Source organism: Crinia signifera, chromosome 3 (assembly GCF_055691185.1).
Source record: "Crinia signifera chromosome 3, ASM5569118v1, whole genome shotgun sequence".
NCBI classification, from domain to species: Eukaryota; Metazoa; Chordata; class Amphibia; order Anura; family Myobatrachidae; genus Crinia; species Crinia signifera.
The window spans coordinates 291,918,876-291,943,927 of NC_139219.1; the positions used below are offsets into that span (position 1 = coordinate 291,918,876).

Below are 25,052 nucleotides of genomic sequence, written 5' to 3' on the forward strand. Positions count from 1 at the left end.
TGTACTTAAATGTCTGTCGGGCTGTTCTGTTTTCGGCCGGCTTGACCACCAATCCGTAGGCTGGATTCAATGTCCCGCCTGCCAAACGCCTAAAAGTTGGTGTGGCCACGAGATACAGCCAGGAGCTCGGCTGCTGCCAAAGTCAGACCCGTTCTGCCAAGATCCCTGCTCAATGCGGTCAGGAAAGACAGCGTTGAATAGGGCCCCACCGCTATTTCCCCTGTTGGGAATAGCGGCAGGAGATTGAATACCACCCATAACCGCTGCAGAGTGAGATTGGGAATTACAGTGTGGAAGAGATAAGATACCTGCATGGCGCTCTTTCCTATCTTCACAACTTCAAACAGGGTGACTGGTTCGCCCTCGCCATTCTGCTGGGGATGTCCATTCGCTCTCCCTCGTCCTCTTGTTCCGGGTTCTCCCCGACTCCGTTCACCAGGTGTTTTCCGAGGCTTCTTTATGGCAGACTGCATACAAATGAACAGTTACACCGATTGTAGAGATAACCACTGACCCAAACTTTAACTTACATGAACCTGCGCAATTTGGATAACCTGTATTATTCTTTACTTTTATGGTAGCACAAGGGGTCTGCAGAAGTAGTATGATTAAAGCAAGAGGAAAAAAAACAGAACTAACCAAAAGTTGCAGAACATGAATATCAGGTATCAAGCTTTATACTAGGGATGGGGAACCTTTGGCCCTCCAGCTGTTGAACTACACATCCCAGCATGCCCTGCTAAAGCTTTGCTATTTAGCCATGCTAAAATTGTTGCAGGGCATGCTGGGATGCGTAGGTTCAACAGCTGGAGGGCCAATGGTTCCCCATCACTGATTTATACCCTGCAACAGCAGTCATAATACTCAAATAAACAGCACTTCTTGAGTAGCAAAGATTGGTGCCGTTATTAACAGTGAGGAGGAGGGAATGGTACAAGTGAAGGAAAGAAGAAGAAAAAAACAGGTGTCAAGAGGGCCCTGCTCGAGATATATTCCAATATAAAAAGGGTAGTGGCAGACAAGGGAGACGCAGAATGGAAATACAGTAAGGAGCATGAAGCAGTGGGTTAGCTGGCTTTGATAACACAGGTCTTGAGAGCCTCTTTGAAACTTTATAGAGAGGTGGAAAAGTTTTCCAGGTGGGTATAGCTAAGCCAACATCTTCGAGGACATTTGTGGTGATATATGTGCAGGTGGGAGTGTGAAGGGAGAAGAGGTCAGATATGCAAATAGGAGGATATAATGGCGAGAGTTTTAGGTGAGTCTGACGTTTGACATGTGTTCTGAAGTGGAGCCAGTGCACGCAGAAGGGCCGCAACAGAGGAACATGAGAAGCATAAATTTCCCTTGAACTTCCCGAGTGTCCTGGATGTAACATGTGGTGCATTCACACTGAATGATAGGACTAATGAACGATCTAGCTAGACTCTATAGCTTTCTCTGACATCTATCTGAAATGGACATGCCTGCACAGTCGACAGACAACCTGGATGCACACTGAACGATATTTTAACCAATGTTGTTCAGAAGGGCCAAAATGAACGATATTTGTCAACAAATCATAGTGTGTATGCACCTTTAGGGTGTCCCAACAAAAGGGTTTGAGAAGCTCTGTGCTAGCAATTCAGATTAGCTGACAGGAGACATCTGCTGGAATTTACAATGAAACACCAGGCATGTTAGGACTACAGTCTTAAGTGTCTTGACCTGGGATTATGTGGGGGAGGGGTTTATCGGATTCAAAAGTTGAAGAAACAGCTTTGAATCAGACTTTAAAAAAGGCATACTGAAAATTATAGAACTGTATTCGTTATTAAAATATTTTACACACTGGTAAAACAGTACATAGACCTTTTTCTGGGGAGTCCTATAAACAAACAAAAAAAGTATAGTACTTTTATCTGCTACATTATATTGTTGGGGTGCTCTGACCTGTTAAGATACACTGGAAAGGGTAAAACATACATTTTAGAATAAATATGACATAAGTATACACTGTTTAACTGTATGAATACATCATGATCACAAAACAAAAATCAAAGAACCCTTTAATATGGTTACTCACAATTTTTTTATCCTTTATAAATCAAATGTTAAAATTGACTAAAACTGGGTACACACTGGGCAATATAATCGCTAACAAAATCGATATTGTAACGATACATAATGAACGCCGCTTAGTGTGTATGCTCAATATCGTTAACGATCCCTCGTCATCTGTACATACAGCTCAATATCGCCAGCAACTGCATGTACAGAGTGGGTGAAGTCTCTGACTGATATTGGTCAGTGTGTATGCACTAAAGCATTCTCCACAGGAATCGCCCAGTGTGTACCCAGCATAAGCGCACAGAGTTATGCAATACTGAGGAAGAGGGTGGGTGGGGGTGGGGGGGGGGGATAGATGCATATTTTACACTCTCTACACAAACTGGGAACCAAATATGTGGATTTACTCACTGCCCAGCATACCCCATTTTATACCCAATTTTAATATGGGACAGTGTGAAAAGAGAAGTGGCAGACTGCAACCACAGTGAGCGACATAACATAAGTAAGCAAAATCTAAACTCATTTCTTAATGTGTACTCACTGGTGGTCTTCCAGGGCGTCCTCTTTTCCTCTTCCCCTTAACCTCTATATCTTCCACAATATCCGAGCTTATTTCACTGGCAACTGCAGACATGTCTGTGTGTACTGTTGCGCTCTCATTTGTAGAGTCCCTAAAAAAAGGAAGAAAACCACTTCATCCACTGCGCTCCATACCATTAAAATCGGCTCATTCAAACTATGCAGGTGCAAGTTATGTACTCACTGCAAAACAGACAGCTCAGAGGTGATCATGCTTGCGGGCCTCTTGTGCAGAGAGGTTTAGCCCCACAATAACTGACAAAAGGAGATTCCGTAGGTTCAGTTATTAGAATTTGCAGACACGTGAATCTAGGAATAAAAAGAAAAAAAATATTTTAACATAATAAAAAAAAGTAAATGAATAAAAATGCAATTTTACAAATTTAGAATCAAAAAGCATCCTTTTAATTTTTTTCTATTAAACCCTTAAGGAAACCTTCTCATTTGAAACCTTTAAAGTCACATATTTTATAAAAGTGATGGTTTAGCATGATATCATTTTTTCTGAACTGAAACAAGGAGTCTGGTATAAATAGATGCCTTGGTTAGCAGTTACCAATGGGGGCACTGTTCCACTATTGATGTTAAATTTATCAATGCAAAAACGTAACTCATTCAATACAAAAGAACTTCAATATTGATATGGTCACGGTTCTTTGGACAATAGATTTGTATTAACTATACACTGCAAGGTGAGAATACTAGCTACACTATGTACAGAGGACACATCACAAGACCTATATACATTGATAGAATAATGCTTTAGAAGTATAATTTTATTACATTTTGCATTCAATTTCTCTAGATCTATTTCTCTACAAACGTCTCGTCAATTTGCCTACTAAAAAGTCAGATGGCGTGTGGTATAAGAACTTTAAGGTTAATGTATGTAGATGTTCCCAGTGTTGATCAAATATACAAACATGGACCTTCCAGCACACCGGCTGGGGGAGGGGGAAGCGGTCATCTATTAGAATGAACTTAGGTCTACAGTCATTAGGTCGACCCCACTAGGTCGACTGGCAGGAAGGTCGACCTGACTTAAGGATGACATGGGCCAAGGTCGACATGACTTAAGGTCGAATTTGCATAAAGGTCGACATGAGGAAGGTCGACTGGTCATAAGGTCGACATGGGTTTTTCACTGTTTTTTGAGCCGACATGTGCCGACAGGCGGTATTTCATGCCCTACCATCCACTAGGGCGTGGTGGGAGAATAAAATAGTGTGCCGAGCGCAGCGAGGCACCGTGCCCGAAGCATTGCGAGCGAAGCGAGCGATGCGAGGGTCCGATTCTCATTGCCAACTGTGTCCATGTCGACTGTGTCGACATTCAGATAAAAAAACCAGTGAAAAACCCATGTCGACCTTATGACCAGTCGACCTTCCTCATGTCGACCTTTATGCAAATTCGACCTTAAGTCATGTCGACCTTGGCCCATGTCGACCTTAAGTCAGGTTGACCTTCCTGCCAGTCGACCTAGTGGGGTCGACCTAATGACTGTAGACCTAAGTTCATTCTGACAGATGTACCGCTTCCGGGGGAGGGGAGTGGGGGTATTTAAACAGTGCAAAGAAATATGGTACATTTCACAGCACACAAGTTCCAATCCATACAAACTTATAACAGCAACAACAATAATTGTATTAATTTATTAAGACATGTTAAACTCACACGATTTAGTTAAAGGCAAACAAGTGTATACTATTACCAGCTATTTATATAGCACACAGTCTGCAGCATTTTACAGGGAATATTTTCAATCCATATCACCCCCGCCTCATTGGAGCTTACGATCTATATTTCCTACAACATATACAAACATTCACGCTAGGGTTAGTTTTAGTTCAGACAATAAAAAAACTACCATTATATTTTGGATCGGGGAGAATAAACAAGCTATGTACAATTAGGGCCATGGTAGGTATCAAACAAATGACCTCAGTGCTCTGAGCCAGAAATGCTAACCATTACGCCATCTGTGCTACCCAAATAAAATAAAAACCGGTACTTGAAAGAACTAGATCTGTGTAATTTAGCCCCATCTGACAGACAAGGGACAGCACAACATTTGTAGCCAGAAATGGTTCCAGACAAGTGGATAGAGCCACCTTGTAAGAATAAGTCAAGGTGCACTACTACCTACAGTAGCCAAAAGGTTAATAAAATGATTCTATATACAGCTGCATACAAGAATCTGTAGCTGCATACAAGAATCTGTGGAACAGGAAGTCCAGTGACCAGGTGCAGTGCCTTAGAACATAATACCTTGGGGAAAATGGCAGCAAGGCGCAGCAATATCTTGCACCACGAGCAGTGAGCTATATTCTGTAAGACAGGCATCATCATAACGTAAGGGGATGTTTCTGTAATAAAGACCTTCACATCCATACTCCTGGACAAGATAGATTAGAGGAGAACTATTCAATAACTACTCAGAAACAAAAACTTCCTTTGTAATCATTTGGATGCTGGGCACATCATGCTATCATCAATGGACAAGAGAATTACCCAGATAGCTGCCATGTGTATAAAGCCAGCTTAATGTGAGGTTGTGAATGGCCAACTGGTCGAACCACCATAAGCAAGTAGGGGTAGCCAAACTGGTCCTTGAGTTCTACCACCAGTCCAAATTTTCCAGACCAACTAGCTGGAGCACAGTCGTATTCATTACTAACGGTCACATTTTGAAATGTGTGCTGCTTTCATTCCTGACGGACATTCTGCAGATCCACGGGTAGCCTGGAGAGCATGAGCTGTTGGTAGATCTCGAGGACCAATTTAGCCACCCTTGCTCTATATACTAAAATAATAAGGTTTCATTCAGGTCCATATACATTATACAGTATTGTACACTATGGTTACGATTTAGTTCAGGAGAATATTGTATAATGTGTAAACATTTCACCTCGCTATCCCCGGGGGCGGTGATCTGAAATGCATGAATGCATAGCTAAACCAGATTAGAATGAGCGCAATATGCGCAAAAAATTTGATCAATTGAATATCGCCCTATGATCGCCCGTCATTTTAGACAGGAGATCAGAGCGTGATATAACAATTAAATACCTCCCATAGTTTCATAAGATGCGTAACCTTAGGCATCTTATGAGACATCATACGACAGCCCTACATGCAGGCTGGTAAGATATTGGGGATGCTATGCACATATTATGTGACCTCTTATAGTGTACACAAGATACCACATGTCCAGGAGAGCAAGGGAAATTGTATACAATCTCTTATCAAATACCATTATACTAATGTGTACATAGCCACGCTATGTACACATTAGAATATATATTTTAATAATAATTTTAATACCGTATATACTCGAGTATAAGCCGACCCCCGAATATAAGCCGAGGCCCCTAATTTTGCCCCAAAAATCTGGGAAAACTTATTGACTCGAGTATAAGCCGGGGGTGGGAAACACAGCGGTTACTGGTCTGACACACACACACACACGCATACGGTATTACCGGTAGTATACATACAAACAGCGAAGAACTCACAATGTATACAAACAATACTGACAAAAACACACAAATGGTATACACACAGTTGACACAGACATACACACACTTGCACAGTATACATACACATGCACAGTATACATACACATGCACAGTATACACACACACACACACACACACACACACACACACACACACACACACAGACATGCACAGTATACATACACGCACAAACATGCACAGTATACATTACATACACACACACAGACATGCACAGTACACATAGTGTGTAAAAAAACAGCATAAAGGTAATTTATTACAGGACATACTCAGAGCCCCCTCACTGCCCCCCCCCCCCACCCCACCCCACCCCACACACACACACCAGAATTTATTTAACATTTCATGTTGGTACCTTTATTCACAGTGCCGGTACTTTAGACGCAGGACGGAGCAGAGGGAGCAGAGCACCAGGCAGGAAGTGTCAACCTCTGACACTCCTGCGTGTGTCCAGCCCCTGCTCTGTCCTGCTGCAGCGCGGCGTCGGCGGTAGAACGGGCGGGCAAGGTAGGGAAACCGGCTGGTGAGCTGGGAGAGCGGGCGGATAAGGCAGGGGAGCCGGCGGCAGCAGTGCACAGCTCCGGCGCTTTGTGATATGTCTGCGCCCGGAGCTAGTGTTCTGCCGTCTCCGCCGATGTGTATTTTCCACTTGACTCGAGTATAAGCCGAGGAGGGGGTTTTCTGCCCAAAAAATTGGGCAGAAAAACTTGGCTTATACTCGAGTATATACGGTAGTTATTTTTTGACCACTTGGGTTGAATTTTCAATGTGGTATCTCAGCATTAGAAATGTTAATTGTAGCGCAGCTATTAGTTTAATTGCTTAATCCCATATTATTGGATGGACGTATTTTCAGAAGTTTGAAAATGCAGATATTTGGCAATCAATAGTGTCACTATTATTGCTTAATATTAGAACAATCATGACAGCAGTTTAGGTGCCCATACATATTGAGAATTTTCTGTGCTGTGTGCTTTGTACTTCAAAGTGCCGTGCGATTTTGGCACTTGTAGGGGATGCGATGTACTGTGTGGGTGCGATGCGATTTTAGCCTCTTTTTTTTTTTTAAAGTTAATAGTCACCTAATGGACATCGCCTGTACTACAAAAGTGATGCGATGCAGCACAAAAAGTACAGCCTGCACATACTTTTTGTGCCATACAATATTGTACCCGCGGGGACGAGCACTGCATCCCCGCAGGTACACGGTGCGATTCTAACCAATGTGATGCATTTTGAACTTTAAAAGTTCAAAACGCATGCTAAAACCGTAATGTGTATGTGCACCTTTTCACCGGGAAAAAATAAATAAAACGAAAACTGAAAATACAAAATAATAATAAAAACAAAAATCAGACAATGAAGCAGTTAATGGAGAACAATGTTTTAGTCACTACCACTAGGTGGCTAAGAATCATACATTCATTTAAGTTACAATGTTAAATAAGAAAAAAATAAAAAAAAATTTTGAATCATTATTTGAACTCATTTTTCACACACTGAAATTCATGTTCAAAGAGATCAACTGCATGTTGTTTGGTTTGTCATAAAATCTGGCATTTAATAAAACCTAAACGAAAGGTTTAACCAGTTACCTGCAAGATAAACAAAGAATCTCTACAGGTTCACATAAAAAAATGACAAAAAGCAAAATAGGAGGGAAGACTAGAGCAGTGGTAGCCAACCCTAGCCCTCGAGAGCTACCAACAGTTCACATTTTCCAGACAACCTAGCTGCTGCACAGCTGCACTCATTAATCACTGACACATTTTAAAAGATCCACAGATGGAGCTAATTAGCTCACTTGTGATTCTGTGAGGAGACCTGCAAAACATGCACTGTTGGTAGCTCTCGAGGACTAGGGTTGGCTACCCCAGGACTAGAGGGTGATTCAATTGTTTTGAAATCACACATTTTTGCGAGCAAAGATGCGTCTCCTGCAGCTAACCGACACCTGAACAAAATTTTTTCTCAACTGCTCGCACATGCACCCCACTAGTGAATGCTGCAGGGGGGAAACAAGTGAATTGCCCCTAAAAGTGCCCATATACTAGGTGATTAACATGAGATTTGGGCTTTTTTCATGCCATTGCAGTGGATCAATGGCATGAAAAGCATCCAAACGCAATTGACGGCAGATCCATTGCTTAGTGCACTGCAGCGGAGAACGTAAATCGCATCAGCTGCAGAACTGATCTGTTGGATTGCATCAGAGCCGAGCAATCTTGGCTGGGATCGCATGCAATATATCGTATGCAATCCTGCCTCCTGGGAAGGTCGGCTCAAGTGGGGACTTCAGGCGACTTCTCCACTTGAACAAGTCGTCCTTGGGATACTAGAATTAAATACTTCAATTACACTCTACAGACATTGAAGATTAAGAGCATGTAAAGATCTGTAACATTAAACCAGATGCCTCTGGGCACGACAAGTAATGGGTGCCTGTGGCTCTCATTCCCATCGTCAAAGCAACTGAATATCACCTGATGGACACTGAAACAACTGAATATACCCCTTTGTGTGCTTATGCTACAGAATTAAAGATTTAAGGATCCACTGGGGCAGGGAGGAATACTTAGCAGAAATATGCCTCTGTAAAGGCCTGCGTAATATCTTCGCACAACATAACTGTGACATTGCTAGTGTGCCATCTACAGATGCTTTTGTCTGAATTTCAAAAACATAAAAGTCTGTATACAAGGCTCTTCGTATCAAGAAATAGTTTGCAATCTTGTGTGCTCCACTCCCTCCCCATGTAGTGCATGCCAGGAGGAAGGGTGCCTATTGTGCTGGGTTTAGTAGGTAAGGGAACATTAGACAATCATGCACAGATAACGTCATGCCTTTGCCTGTGTCACGCTCAAGGACAGAAACACAACCCAGATACCTTTAGCTTAGGGATACTTGCACTACTACAGCACAATACAAGAATCATATACAATACTTCACATTCCTCTCCTGAAAGCAAACAGTAATGCTAGCTCAAGGTACATTAATCTGTAAAGCACATTTCTGACATCATTATGGGAACATTATATTGCTAAATTATAACTGAATAAAATGAATAAGGAACAATCTCCAGCAGGATTATAAACCAAGAAAGCCAAGGTCTCACATAAAATGACTGCTAAATGAAACAAGGAGCCCGCTATAAAAAACTAATACATGCCGTGCGATTATCAGGCTCCAGCAATGTTACCGGACGGTTTAAAAATGTATTGTCACTTTAAATCTAATGACTACATCAACAGATCTGCGCCGGTTCTGGCAAATTGGGGGCCTGTTACTGAAGCCCATGTCTCTAGAAGGACACAAACACTGATTAGCACTCTTAACTAATTATCAAGACAGTCAATATAGTAGGATAGCTATTTTGCTGGGGATTGGCTACCTCGATAATTATTAGGCCTATTCTTTGTTAAAAGAAGTGGAATAATATTTTGGCAGACGTTCGTAAAAATCAGATCCTTCTATAATTTCAAAGTCTGCTAAGAGTTTATAACCTCCCTTATCCTTAATCATACCAGTTAGAGGAAGGGAACTGGCTAAATATTTAACGCTTGCTATCAATGGAGCATGGTTGCAATAATGGCCTGTTATTCTTACAAAATGTCTAATCACTTTTTGTTTAGAAAAACTGCAAGCCTCCCTGTAAAGTCCCGATCTGCCATATTGATTATCTTCAGATTTAGGTAGTTATTAACAATCTCCTTAAGGTTTGGTAATATCTAAAAATGGGAGGTCAACTGTCCTGAAGGCCTATTTATCATTACTAATAGAAAGCTTGGAGGCGCATGGTATAGATTACGGAATGTCACAATATTGGCAGGTCCACGACCTCTTCAAAGACGCGAGTAACGATAAACTGTCAGGTTAGGAAAAATGCTACAATGTAAAGTAGAGCGTTCAAATGACCGCACTTTGGGTAGAACATTCCTCAAATGACTGTAGGCTTTATATTTCAGCCATTAACTGAACACAACCACCGCATGAAAGTAAAGGGTTAAAGGTGCCCATACATAGTACACTATAACAGGTGCAATGTGCGCTCCAGCGCACTGTACAAAAATGTGTATGTGCTGCATGTACTTTTTGTACTAGATTGCATTGCATCGCGTTCAAAGCTCATGCTATGCGATCTAGTACAAAACGCACAGTGCTTACTGCAAGGTGTATGGGCAACTTAATACTTAAATATCTCATTTACAGTACAGTACTTCTAAGCAGGAAGGGGATGCTACGTTACATGTAAAATTATTATAGCCCACCACAAAAATATGATCAAATATTATAATTTGGAAAGATTATTTAGGCATAAAATGTGTTCGATGTGTACTGGAATCTAAATATTGCTAAAATCAGTGCCCATAACTGTTCAATAAGACTCAAACAAACCAGCGAGCCGCTGCAGTCACCGCTTATTTCTGAGGCTGACTGGAAATTGTTTCCAGTCTAAGTTACAGCAGATTGTGGTAGGGGAGTGGGATAACTGCGGATTATACTTACCGATAATTCCTTTTCTTCCTAGAGATCCCATGGCAGCCAAGACCTTGGGATTTCATCCCTCTCCCTCTAGTTAGACAGGCTGTTTTTTCCTTAGGACCTCCCTCTGTTAGTATAAATCCCAGCTCCTCCCCATCCACCTTGTCTTTTTAGTGTCTCCTTTACTCCGTCCTGGAAAAAACACCACAAGGGGGGGAAAACTAATGGCTGCCATGGGATCTCTAGGAAGAAAAGGAATTATCGGTAAGTATAATCCGCAGTTTTCTTCTACGATCCCCATGGCAGCCAAGACCTTGGGATAATACCAAAGCAAGAACAAAGGGAGGGAAACTATATCAATGCCAAAAATAATTTTAATCCTCAAGGACACTCTGGAGCACTTGATCCCCAAAACAAGATTTCGATACATTAAGAGCATAATGCTTTGCAAAAGTATGAAGGGATGACCAAGTTGCTGCACCGCAGATATCCTTAACCGAGGCTTGAGCCTTCCTTGCCCATGAGGTTGCCATGGCCCTGGTGGAGTGTGCCTTTATAATACCAGGAACTTCCTTGTCTTCCTGCTGATAGACGAATATGATCAGTTCTCTGATCCACCTCGCGATTGTCTGTTTCGAGGGTGACAGACCCTTTCTTACCCCTTCTGGGATAATGAACAAATTCTTCGACTTTCTTATGTCCTTAAGACGGTCTAGGTAAATGGTGATTCCTCTCACCAAGTCTAATGTGTGCCATTCCTCTTCCTTCTTCCCCTTTGGTTCAGGATGAAAGGCCGGGAGTGTGATCTCTTGGTTAAGATGGAATGAACTGATAACCTTCGGCAAGAAATCGGGGTGTGTCCTTAAGACTACCCGATCAATGAAAATCTTCAGGTAGGGCTCCTCAATATATAGCGCCTGAAGTTCACTGACCCTTCTAGCGGAAGTGACTGCAACTAGAAACACTATCTTCCAAGTAAGAAGTTTCAAGGGAGTCTCTGTTAGTGGCTCAAACGGGTCCCTCATAAGGGCATTCAAGACCAAGTTTAGGTCCCATGGGGCAACCAGTGATCTTACGGAAGGTCTAATTCTTTTAACCGCGTTGCAGAACCTCTTTATGAGATTTTCTTCTGCCAGTTTTCTGTCAAGTAATATACTCAGAGCAGAGATTTGTACTTTCAATGTCGATAAGACCAAGCCAGCTGCATAGCCATTAAATAGAAACTGAAGCACTTCAGGATTGGAGGCTCGTTCAACTCTTTCTTCTGAGCCCTTCCAGCGGATGAACGCCTGCCACACTCTGTAGTATGCCAGCGATGACACTTCTTTCCTAGCTTTTAGCAACAACGAGGTAACTTGTTCTGACAGGCCTTCTTCTCTCAGTAACTTCCTTTCAATTTCCAAGCCTTTAGAGATAACATCCCTGGATTTGGATGGTTTACGGGCCCCTGAAATAGAAGGTTTGGAATGACCGGGAGAGTCAGAGGTTCCTGTATAGCTAGCTTCAGCACCGTCGCGAACCAAGACCTTCTTGGCCAAAAGGGGAGAACTATGATGGCCGTCACTCTCTCCTGCACGATCTTTCTTAGCACTCTGTGGATCAACGGAACTGGAGGAAAGATGTATCCCAGACGACATGTCCAAGGAATCGAAAAGGCATCTACCGCTGATGTTTGGGGTAGAGAGTACCTTGAGAAGTATTTCTTCACCTTTCTGTTGGCATTCGTAGCCATCAGGTCTATATCCGGGACCCCGAAAGACTTGACTATCTCCTGGAACACTTCCCCATTCAATTTCCATTCGCCAGGAAGGATTTTGCTCCTGCTCAAGAAGTCTGCCAACACGTTTTCTTTGCCTGGCACGTGGATCGCCGTAATGGAAAGAACGTTCTTCTCCGCCCACATCAGGATATTCGACATAACCGCCATCAGAGCTCGACTCCTGGTGCCGCCCTGGTGATTGACGTGCGAGACCACTGACATGTTGTCTGAAAAAATTCTGATATGCTTTTTTCTGACTCTGTGCTCGAGTCCTATTAAGGCTCTCCAAACTGCTTCCGCCTCCCTCCAGTTGGAAGATTTTTTGCTCTCTTTCTCCGACCAAGAGCCTTGAATTTTCTGATCTTCCATATGGGCCCCCCAGCCTGAGGCGCTTGCATCCGTAGTTAACACCGCGAAACGAGGAAGACTTAGAGAAACTGCCCTGTTCTCCATCTCCTGATCCGTCCACCATAACAGAGAGTCTCTCACTGCTTTCTCTAGTCTGACGGCCTTTGTGAGGGGCCATTTTTTCTTTATGAAGGGAAGAAGCGCCCACTGAAACCTTCTTAACCTCCAGTGGGCCCATGGGATCGTGCCGATGGAAGACATCATCATGCCCAGAAGCTGCAGACATAACCTCAGCTGTGAGGATTCCCTGCCCATAACATCTTCTGCCAGATCTCTGATCTTCTGACATCTTTCTCTTGACAGGCGGGTCTCGAACCTTTCTGAGTCTATCAGAACCCCTAAAAACTGAATCGACCTTGTTGGTGTTAACTGGCTTTTCTGAAAGTTTATTATCCATCCTAAGTCTTGAAGCATCTCTATCACCTGCCCCAGGTCTTCCATTACTTTCTTCTTCGAGGACGCCGCTATCAACAAGTCGTCTAAGTAAGGCCAAATACGAATCTTCCTTCTTCTCAGGACGGCAATCATTGTGACTAGAACCTTCGTAAAGACTCGGGGGGACGTCGCTAGGCCAAAAGGCAGGCACGTGAATTGTAGATGCTCTTTCATCACAGAAAATCTCAGAAATCTTCTGTCCTGGATCCTTACTGGCACATGGTAATACGCGTCTTTTAGATCTAGCGAGACCATAAAATCGCCTTCTTCTATCCCCGCCAGAATCGTCTTCAGGGTCTCCATCCTGAATCTTCTCACGTCTATAAAGCTGTTCAATCTTTTTAGATCTAAAATAATTCGAAAGCTTCCCGTGCTCTTTTTCACCAAAAATATATTTGAATAAAAGCCCTTCTTTTCTTGTTGGACTGGAACTGGCTCCACCGCCTTTATCTCCTTCAGTTGCTTTAGCAGCTTTCTTAGCTCCATCCTTTCCAACGGTGTCTTGGGCTTCCTGGACTCCCAAAAAACATCTCTTGTGGGTCGTCTTAGGAACTCTAACGCATAACCCCTTTCTACAATGTCTATCACCCATTTGTCTTGTACTAGACTTTTCCAGAGGTTGGCAAAGGCCAGAAGCCGCGCTCCCACCTCTGGTATTCTGTGGCTGTCATTGCCGGCCTCCTCTCCTAGCAGACTGCCGAAAGGATTGTCTTGACAATGAAAAGGAGCCCCTTTGCCCATAAGGTCTTCCCGGCCTGTAGGCCTTGGCCTCTCTGTACTGTTGTCTGGACGAAGTTGGATATGGAAACTTGTTCCTTTTATCCTGAGGGAGCCTCAGGGATTTTCCTCCCGTCAGCCTATGGATCAACGCATCCAGCTTTGTGCCGAACAGATGAGAGCCTTCGAAAGGAAGAGCCACCAGCCTATTCTTTGAGTTAGCGTCGGCGGCCCATGACCTCAGCCAGAGCGCTCTCCTCGCCGTCACGCCTGTCGCCATAGACCTAGCTGCAAAAGACACGATGTCTAGTGAGGCCTCACAGAGGAATTCGGTTGCCTTCTGCATGGTCTCCAATTTTTTTAACAGATATTGCTTGGAGATTCTCTCCTCTATATCTGAATGTAATTCGGTTCCCCACAGTCTCAGTGCTCTAGCAACTGATGCAGCCGAAACTCCTGCTTTAAGCGACACTGCAGATGAGAAATGAAGCTTTTTTAAAGCTCCCTCCATTCTCCTGTCCATGGGTTCTTTAAACGACGCCCCATCCTCGAGCGGGAGAGTGGTCCTGGAAGTAAGCTCCGCCACTGCCGCGTCCACCTTGGGTAGGGAACACCAACTCAAAAACACATCATCTTTAACCGGATACATCCTGTCTATCCTAGACAGTTTACCCTGCCTTTTGTCCAGGTTAGACCACTCCTTTGTAATTAGATCCTTCATTACTTTATGAATAGGAAAATGTCGGTTCTTTTTGGACCTATCCTCGAACAGAATGTCCTCTCCTGTTTCAGTACTCACAGGCTCTTTATAGTTCATAGTTTTGTAAATAGCCTTCAAAACACTTTCTACTTTCTCAAAACTGAAACTCCTAGTCTCCTCCTTAATCTCTCCAGATTCGTCAGAGGGCACATAGTCTGCATCCGGAATTCCTCCTGACGCAGCCTCCTCATCGTCATCATCATCGTTATCATCGAACCCGGCCTGATCCCTAGATCTTTTACTCTGTGTTCCCAAATATTCCTCTTTGGAAACAAATGCACTCTTCATCCATTCCATTAAATCCTTTAGGATTTTTGGTTGCTCAGGAGTAGAAACTTGCTGAGTATCACATTTATCACATACAGATTTTGCCTGAGGTCCGGAGAACACTTTATCGCAGACCATACAGCTTTTATCAATATTCTTCTTTTTTGCTATTTTCTTCTTGGGAACCACCGGATTGGCAGGCACACTACAAACAGTAAAAAAGCCTGTCACTATCATAATAATAAATTAAATCTTCCTACCTATCTGTAATACCGGAGCTTACCTCACAGGGGCACTATCTGTCCTTGGGGGGGAAGGCAAATCCATTTTAGCAGAATAAACACGCAGTCCTATAATAGACACACTGCATTAAATAAGTCCAATAGTCCATACTCCAGCTACTAACTGCAGCAGCAGTCAGTCTCACCTTATCCAGCAGTAAATCACACCAGATGCAGCAACCTCTCTCACCAGCAGCAACTGCATACTGCTGCTACAAGCACACACAGGGTTTAAATAGCCTGTATCTTGTGCTCCTTTCCCGCCGCGCCCGCACCGGAAGTGCGTCACGCGCACGGCCTTGTGGGAAGTGTAGTTCATACAGGCGTTTATAATCCGTACCCGGAAGTCGCGTCTGTAACGCTCTGACTTCTGGGTGCTGTAGTTCGCGACCACGCATCCGGAAGCCGCGAACACGCTGCGCGCCGCTATAGCCGGCTTGTACCGCATCACAGGAGACTTACCCCTGCCGGAGCTCCAAGACAACCGCCATGATAACCGGGACTCAATGCTGGTCACGATCCCCGGCACGCTTCCACATGGGCAGGAGACCGCAGGTCCACACTCCCATGCTGCTCTGTCCCCCAGAGTGCCCCTACCTAAAGGTAAGCTCCCTGAAAAAAAACAAACCTGCTCTGCCTCTCTAACTAAACGAAAGGAGACAGGAAAAAAAGACAAGGTGGATGGGGAGGAGCTGGGATTTATACTAACAGAGGGAGGTCCTAAGGAAAAAACAGCCTGTCTAACTAGAGGGAGAGGGATGAAATCCCAAGGTCTTGGCTGCCATGGGGATCGTAGAAGAAATTCAGTTTTTGTATTTGTATTATGAGAAGTCCGGTTAAGCCAGTTAAAGGAGCTACCAATCACAATCCTTTTTGCACAATTTAAACCAATGGTGTGCACTATACTCCTGTCACTAGGCCTATATTGTAGTTTTCCTCACTCTGGGGCCTGTTCTAGGTAAAATGGTCAGCTAGCATACGCTAAATGGACACAGCTGACATGGACACCGTTAACGTGCCGCTTCTCTCGCCATGCATCAGGCAGGGTGACTTGCTATGCTCGGTATACTTATATTCTCACGCCATGCCCGCTTGGTTAACGAAGAATGAAACGCCACATGTTTTTGAATAAAAACCATGAAAAACTCATGTCGACCTTAGCCATGTCAACTTAATGCTTGTGTCTAACCTTTTGACAATATAGGTGTCAAACAAGTGCCTGTTATCCTTTAGTGCACAACCTGATGAATGCCGACATAACGACCGTATGCCCATTGCTGAGCGATCTGTGGTTAACTAGATCACTTAGCCAAAGGATGACTCGCTCGGTGTGTATGGGGCATGACAGTATCACAGATGATCAATGCCTTGTAAATCAAGGTGCAGTGCTAGTAAATCCCTGGAGTACACCTCAGGGATCAGCGCTACCTAATAAGTGATATTACTTGTGATTAGAAGAGACGGTATATATCTTATTTGCAGATAAGATTGGTAACATTCATAAAGGAGGAACAAAACTGTAGTGATAAAAGGGAGAAGAACAGACTGGTGTGAACTCAGAAATGTAAAACTTCCAATCCACACGGGACACATTCTGAAAGCAGACTACAGAATGAATGCAAGAGACCTCTAGATGCAGATGAAAGAATGTAAACAAATCACTGTCACGCAGTAGCAAAGCCATTAGAATACCTGGCTATCTAGCAGCAGGGAGGGGGAACTTGTACTTCCACTTTATAGGTTGTAAGACCTGGAACATATCACATCATGCATTTTATAAAGTTTTGTAGGAGGTTTAAATATAGCTGAAGAGCAGCCAATAAAGCTTGAAATGTTGCACACCTAGAGACCGCTGTGTCCATGTTTATTTGATCTCTGCAACACAAAGTCCCATGAGTGCCAGACAGTCAAAATATTGACAACCATTGACAGAGCATCAAAATACAAAACACAGACTCATTATGCTGAAATAGTCAAAATGTTGACAGGTAACAAAAAAGTAAACATGATTTTTTAGGGGGATATCTATGTCAACATAGGTTGCCATGAACACTGTATAAGCGTACCGCATGGCTCGCTGCGTTTGTCATGCTTTATAGAATCTAACTCCATGGCCAATGTGATCGTAAAAAAAAAAGAAAAAAAAAAGTCTCTTTCATTCAATGTCGGCATAAACAATGTCAGCATTTGATTGTCGGTATTTCAACAGTCGGTCAATGGCGGTATTTTGACAGTCAGTCATTTGACTGTAGGTAAAATGACTGCATGCTGTTACATTGGAACGGTTTTGTGAATAGGTTCTTTCACTATTTTTGCTCACAATTCATACGTACGTTCACTCTATGATCAAACAGACTGGGAATTTGCACATCAGTGATTAATGTAGGGTACACACCACGACGACCCACTCACGATGCACATTGTGAGCGGGTCGTCAGTGTTTCTTCAGACCCGCTCACGATGATGCGGGGGGCACGACCCGCGCTCACGATGTGCACTGTGAGCGGGTCCGATCCAATGGTGACCCGCACCCGGCAGTATGGTCGTTATTCAGATCCTACCTGCAGCAGGTAGGATCTGAATAATGACCGACCCGCAGGACCGCGCATCGGATCGTATCGGTCCACACCAGGACAGAAAAGGGCCCAATCACCACACAATCTACATCCAATTGGATCTAGATTGAGGGGATCGGGCCCTAGTCGTCCTGGTGTGTACCAGGCATTACTCTGAATATCACCCTGAGACCCATTGTCTCAAAGTCCTCAAGGATGCTATATATTTGTAACCAAACTGCCATGTTATTTTCTTGCTCAACACTGGACAAGCTACAGGATCAGCCATGTGTTATGTATTGTAGGATACATGTGTATGTTCAGTAATAATGAAAAGTACTAAACATGATGCACAGTTATTAGGCTGAAAAGTCAATTAAAAAACCCTCTCACCATGAAATTCTGTGCTAAACAAACCTTTGAGACTAGTGTGCTGCAGGAAACCAGACACATTTGCCATATTATGTTCAAATAGAATTATAAATAGACTAGAACAGAATTTCTATATATTTTACTTAAGTTTCAAATATGACAATTATTAATGTTATACTACAGTACTGAATACATGGGGGAATATTCAATCCCCGCCTTCATTTCCGACCGACGGGGGAAATAATGCCGGGCTCCTATTCAATGCAGTCTTTCCCAACAGCATTTACAAGACAGATTGACAGAACGAGCTCAACTTTAAAAGTGGTCTGGACCGTTTTGCGGAGAACGGCCGTGGATTGTCGCGATCATGGCCGGATCTGGTCAATCCACTTCAGTTTACGTGACCACGCCCCCTTTTCGCCAATCGACAGGCGGGACCATTAAATCACGCGTGCTGATTTGCGGTAAAAATAAAAATGGCCATTGTCACGGCTGTCAGGATTGAATAACCCCCAAGGTCTCTTATTGGACTAAAAGTAGCTCAAAAAATTTTCAAAAATGAAATGAAGTAGGTACACGTGTAGAATTTGCACGCAGTAAGTCCCACTAACAATGTTAACCCTCACTGAATTTTGTTTAGTACCAGCAGGTGCAAGTAAACTTGGTGGTCATTACTGATGAGCATGCCCAATGTCAGGCCCAGGTGGATTTTTGCTCACCACATTAGGAGAATGCAACCAGAAATGATAGGTGCCCCAAGCATTTGTACCTGATGGACAGAACAATTTAATTGTTCCATCATGTTCCCAAAGAAACAATTGAAAAACAGTTAATCATGTTACTGTAAAAGATATCCCTAGAAGTGAACTATATAGAATCTGACAAAAGCTGGGAACCCAATTAATGATTTTACATTTCCAAAATGTGTGGTGAACACAAATATCTGGCAATGTACTGTATGAAAAAGTACAAAATCAACCAATTGTTCCCAAATACTTGAAAAACAAACTGGTGATTCGGACAAATTGGTTAATCTGTTTGATTTCCGTATTTAACAATCATTGTTGTCCTTTTCCCAGCATTTGGAAGCGAATGGTTGGTTGTCATATGCTCCCACAGACTGGGCAGCTACATTTTGAGGTGTGTACTCAGCTTGGCTTTCAAAGGTTTGGATGGCTTCCTTTAGATTTTACTCTGCTTCCGAGTCACCATTTTTAAATGGGCAAGAAGGGAAACCAATTGGTATTCAAGAGCAGGGACAGCCAACTCCAGTCCTCGAGAGCTACCAACAGTTAATGTTTTCCAGATCTCCTCAAAGAATCATTAGCATTTAAGCTCCACCTGTGGATCATTTACAAGGTGTCAGTCAGTAATGAGTACAACTGTGCACCTGCTGGGTGACCTAGAAAACGTGAACTGTTGGTAGCTCTCTTGGACTGGAGTTGGCTACCACTGAATTAGAGTGCACTGGTCATGTGGGAGGCAGTGACCAGTCCAGCTGGGGAAGCTACAGACAGAGGTTAGATAATCCAATAATCCTTATACCCCAAAATCACAGTCAAGTAATGATGCCAGGCATTTCCTACACGATGCTGGAATATTGGTAATAGCAGCTATAGACATACACAACAATGGTTTACGGGTATTGTAGCACCCGACTAAAATAACTATTTAATAACTGCACTTATTTTCCCCAATGGCCTCTCCTGCGCTACCTAATGCCTCGGATTAGATCCTTTAAGCAGCTTCTTACATGTGACGTGTCAGACACACCCAGCACGTGACCAGCCATGTAGCCCTACCCGACAGGGTGCTTACATATCAGGGCTACACTTATACTTTGTAAAAAGGGACACTGCATCCAAGTTTAATGCGCACACACGTTCAATTTGCTGTCATATGGAGCACAATTGATCATTACTGGAACAACCTGTCATAACACCACAAATATATGTTCAGATGCAGCCTCTGCACTAGAATATAGCAACATTTTAGTAATGGTTTAGGAAAATACATTTCATCATCTTATGTCTTGCAGGTATAAAAATAAGGCAGTCTCCATACAGATGTATTTGAGAGAACAGTAGTCACAGTATTTAGTGTTGTACGCTAGCCCCGAGAAACCGTCCTTGTATACGGTTAAATGAAATTCCTCCCTAATCTGCAGTCTTCCCGCAGTATATTATTTTACACTGTAAGCCATAGTTGGCAAACAGACAAACACTTGCTATTTTTATAACCTCAAAACAGAAGACTGAACAGAATCCACTGAAGTCAATAGATCTCTATTCTACAGACTTGAACAGTTTCCAGAATTATCACCAGTTCTCTCAAGTGGCCTGTGAGACAAAATATCACTGCAGAATAATAATTTCTCTTACCAGTGCAGTGAACACATTCAGGATATCCGGATGGTATGTCGACAGTATGTGGTCAACAGTCAAAAAGTCGACAAAAGCAAAATGTGGACTCAAGTTTTATAATTTTGGGGAGGTGGGGTTTAATTATAGTGGTTTAAAACCTTTTCATACTTAACCATTCCCAATCATTCACATGGATGGTAAGGAGCGCAGAGGTAGTTACATTGACGCCAAAAAACGTGAAACATTCATGGCAACCTTTTCAAGTGGCGACCTTTTGCTTTTGTTAAGCTGGCCATACACCTAAACAATTTGGGCCCTTTTCAACGGATCGGGCTGAGAAATCGAGGGAAAGTGTTCAAATCCGGCAGCACGTGTTGGGGGTCACATACGATACATCAATATGATTTATGGTATGTGTACCAGCCTCCAGGGAGCACGGCTGCTACACAGTGGGCAGTTTCTGAGGTATTGCACGGGAGGCTGCCTGTCATACCTTATATAGTGTATTGGATTTGCGGTCGACCTAGACAGTGGTCAACTAATATACCCTCACCCCCTCAGGACATTTCCTAATTTATTTATTATTAAAATAAGTAACAATATACTGTAGTACAGGTAATAGCGACAAATAAGATTGGAACGTGTCACTGAGCTGTGCCACATGAATCTACTTAAAATAAATCAATAGTATCGACAGGTAATCAAGTCACACAAGGTTCAAGACCCAGAAAATGAAGGGTAATGCGCACATATTTAACAAGCATGGTCTGCTGAATATGGGCCCGATTCAAAGCAGATGGTGCATAACACAGGTGAGAGATCTGAGCACCTGCTGGCCTACTTCTGCGAGACCGCTCGCAGTGCCCCGAAGCTGCATGCTGTGGCCATTTGGGGGCAGCGACGGTGAGCGGTTTACAAAACAGGGACATCGCCCATTTTAAGAGGCCATTGTGACAATGCCATGGTTCGTGTCTTCAGACCGATTTCCTTGGCAGTATGAAAAGACCAGTTGTCTCACCTAACTTGTGGGTTACTCAGATGATCCAATTCTATGGCATGGGATGCAAAAGTGGGTGGATCACAAGAGTGGCTTCCTTCAGCATTAGCATAATTCAACCTTAGTTGCTGCAACAACTGTTGCCACTGATTAGCAAAACGCTATATAGAGGTTATGCTGGGTATACAAACTAGCCAAAATCTGTGTTCTTATCTTCAAAAATCCTTCAGAGGGCTGAAATGAATTTATTCAGCAGTGGAAATATCTCTGAAAATGTATTTGATTCTTTCAAGACATCTAGCAGAAAACAAGATCCTACAACTTAATCATTTGGTTTTCCAGCAACTGGGGAAATGTTAAATCTCCAGCAGCACCCTTGGGGAGCTGTGTAATCTGCAAGAGAAAGTGAAAGAATAGTATGGAAGGAAACTATATGGTTAGGCTCAGACAAAAGGTCAGGACTGGGTCAGCAACAAAGAATCAATCACCCACTATAGAACTTAAACAGGCAAAGATCTGAGGCACATCATCAGGACCAAACATGGCAGCAGACAACAAGCACTTGTGTCAAGTAAGCAATATGTAAGTATAACCTAGTATACTGAAGACATGAGTAGAGAATAACGTGCAAAAACCCCAAGCAGAAGCTCCAAGTCACAGAAATCACAATATAAGGTATGGCAAAACACAGTAGCAATGTGACCCTAAAGCAGGCATGTCCAAACTGTGGCCCTCCAGCTGTTGTGAAACTCCATATCCCAGCATGACTTGCCATAGTTTTTGTATTCCCTAATAGCAAAACTGTGGCAAGGCATGATGGGATTTGTAGTTTCACAACAGCTGGAGGGCCATAGTTGGACATGCCTGCCCTAAAGAGATAGTTGTGTCCTGCATGCTTTATGTTCACAAAAGCAATACTGACTAGCCTGATAGTAATACCGCTTTCACACTGCCAAAACGTTTTAAAAAACGGTATTTTACTAAATACCGTTTCAGAGCCATTCTGCATAAAAAACGGCTCTGAAACGTGTAGGACTCTGCTTTTTAAACATTTTGAAATACCGGTTATCTTTAACCGGTAAATCAACTCTCCCACTGCAGCCTTAAACGTTTAGAAGTGGGGAAAAAAAAGGCAATATACAGTTTAACAAGTGCAGTGTGAAATGGGTTTAATACTGGCCTAGTAATAAACAAAAGGTAATTGTATGTACAAAACAAACATGAACCAACAGTTAAAAACAGTCAAGGATGTGCAGTAGGTTCAGAAGATCTACACCAGAGTTTTGACATAAAAAAATAAAAAAAAAATATGAAGCTATTTATACCATATAAACATCTTTATCATCGTTTATTGTAATAATGGAAAGAGTACGTGGCGGCTGCTGTATTACATTACTCACCAGCTATCCCTAGTGAAGACAGTTTTCCAGAATTGTAAAAAAATTGTAGTTAAAAAAACTCAAATTAGTGGAGCTCTCTGGGATTGGGAGAGACCAGAGGTGACAGGTAGTGGACTGCCCAGAAACCAGACTCTTTGTTACTTGTGCCACATGCCCTCCACTGGTCTATAGTAATTAGTGGCTATTAGAGCAATTCAATTGTCTGACACCAATTACCCACAGCACACATTTATTTCTTGCATCGGAGTCCGTATAAGATACCTAGACAGCAACATTGAGGGATGCAAGCCAAAGTACAGGCTCCGGCAGCCAATAGCACTCTAGCAGAGCAACAATCGAATAGATCAGATGGGCGCCATCTGCTGGCTGCCAGTGATAAAACCATTGCAGTCCTCCACATGACTACTGATGATCAGTTAATAACAGTGAGACTAATGACAAGGAAGCAGAAAAAAAAACATGTGACCGCACTAGCTCTAGATGTAGGGGAGCTAAAGGGATTGTTTGGGAAATAATCACCCAGCTGCAAGCCTTTGCTCCAGCATACATAACAAGTGCTTCCATGTGCGAGTAATAGTCAGTAACAGTACAGCAGAGGAATAATTGAGGTCTGTGCATAAATATGTAGTGTAACCTGATATTTAAGAAACCACATGGCAGGCCAGCAAGCACAGTCGCCTCAGCTTTTTTGTGAGTGAGAGGAAGAAATCTTGCTAATTTCCTAGATCATCTTTAAGACAAAAATCGTTGACATTGCCCAGGTGGACATAAGTGTTTATCACTGAAAGGAGATAATGGACATAGAGGATGTAAGAGGAGATCCCACACATGCTGAGAGCTATGCATTTATATCTTCAGCGGGTGCTAATGTAGAGACTACAGTATTCTGCTCATATAAAAACACAGCTACAAACAGTTCTGACAGGCCTGCAGTTAGCACAAGACAAAAACACAGCACCTGCATTCACACCAGAGCTGTATGAGAGATGTATTCTCCCAAAGCACAGCACGAAAAGCATTGCTTAAACCAATAAAGATCCATCATTTCCTCTGCATCTGCTAAAATATGCAGGCATGTGTACACACAACAAATCCACAGCAACTCTATAGGGGGAATTCAACTGTTTAATGGGCACCCGTAATTGAATAGCTGTCATTTTATATGCAACTCTTTGGGTGTCCACTGTTAATCATACTGACTGCATCCACAAGTACCACGGCTAGGTGCACAAACCTGCCATGTGAGCACCCAAACGGGACACTTCGCATATTTGTTTGCCACCCCAGGAGGCGTGAGTACAAAGAAGGTTAGTACACCTGTCTGAAGAAACTGAAAAGCTGCCGGAGGGTGCAGGGATGGTGACAACTAATACCATGTTATTATTATTATAATTTTATTTATAAGGCGCCACAAGTGTTTCGCAGCGCCGTACAAAAGGAAGAATACAGTGAGACAAAGCTTGGCAAAACATTGAATAAATAACAAAAATACAGTACAAATAAAGAGCGCCACAGTTCAATACACATTACAGCTTGGATATAAGTAGTGAGGACTCAATCAACATACAACTAGAGGCTTGATGCCAATGATGGAGATGAGTATGCAGATGAAGATGGTCACTGAGTGTTGGAGTATAGGAGAGCTGTGAGTGACATGTGAAGAGAAGTGGGCTTAGACGACAGGAGGGAAAAGGGCCCTGCTCTGAGGAGCTTACAATCTAGTATGTTCTCATTGCCGCCCCTGCAACATCCCAGGTTTTTGATCTTGTTTTTTTTTTTTTTTGCAGGGCACAGATAATCTAAGCTCACATACCCCCTTCACACTGCACCTAGGACCCAGGAAATTCCTGGGTCTGCCCTGCCAACAAGTGTGTGGAATTTAAGAGCAGCTATATTTGTCCATACGGGCACCACCACTCTTCCTCCGATTGAGATCATGCACCTTGGAGTACTGCCTACGAAGTGCTTTACGTTTGTTCACAACCTGTTACTTTGTTTTATGGATGCCACGGCCAGACAGTATATTTGATATGTTGTAGTACACTGTAGAATCCTTGGCAATGCCAGTCACTTGCTTCTTTATATCCTC

General features: G+C 43.0%; 1 protein-coding gene across 4 annotated transcripts in view; it reads right to left on the reverse strand.

Moving 5' to 3' along the window:
• STAG1 (STAG1 cohesin complex component) overlaps window positions 1-25,052 on the reverse strand; it is a 124,840-nt gene that overhangs the window by 41,247 nt on the left and 58,541 nt on the right. For all 4 annotated transcript variants that reach the window (XM_083178450.1, XM_083178451.1, XM_083178452.1 and 1 more), the window contains exons 2-4: window positions 2,816-2,940; window positions 2,594-2,723; window positions 309-467 (exon numbers count right to left, since the gene is read on the reverse strand). In XM_083178450.1, the coding sequence (XP_083034576.1) occupies window positions 309-467; window positions 2,594-2,723; window positions 2,816-2,844 (318 nt within the window). In that variant the 5' untranslated portion in view covers window positions 2,845-2,940. The remainder of the gene's footprint in view (window positions 1-308; window positions 468-2,593; window positions 2,724-2,815; window positions 2,941-25,052) is intronic.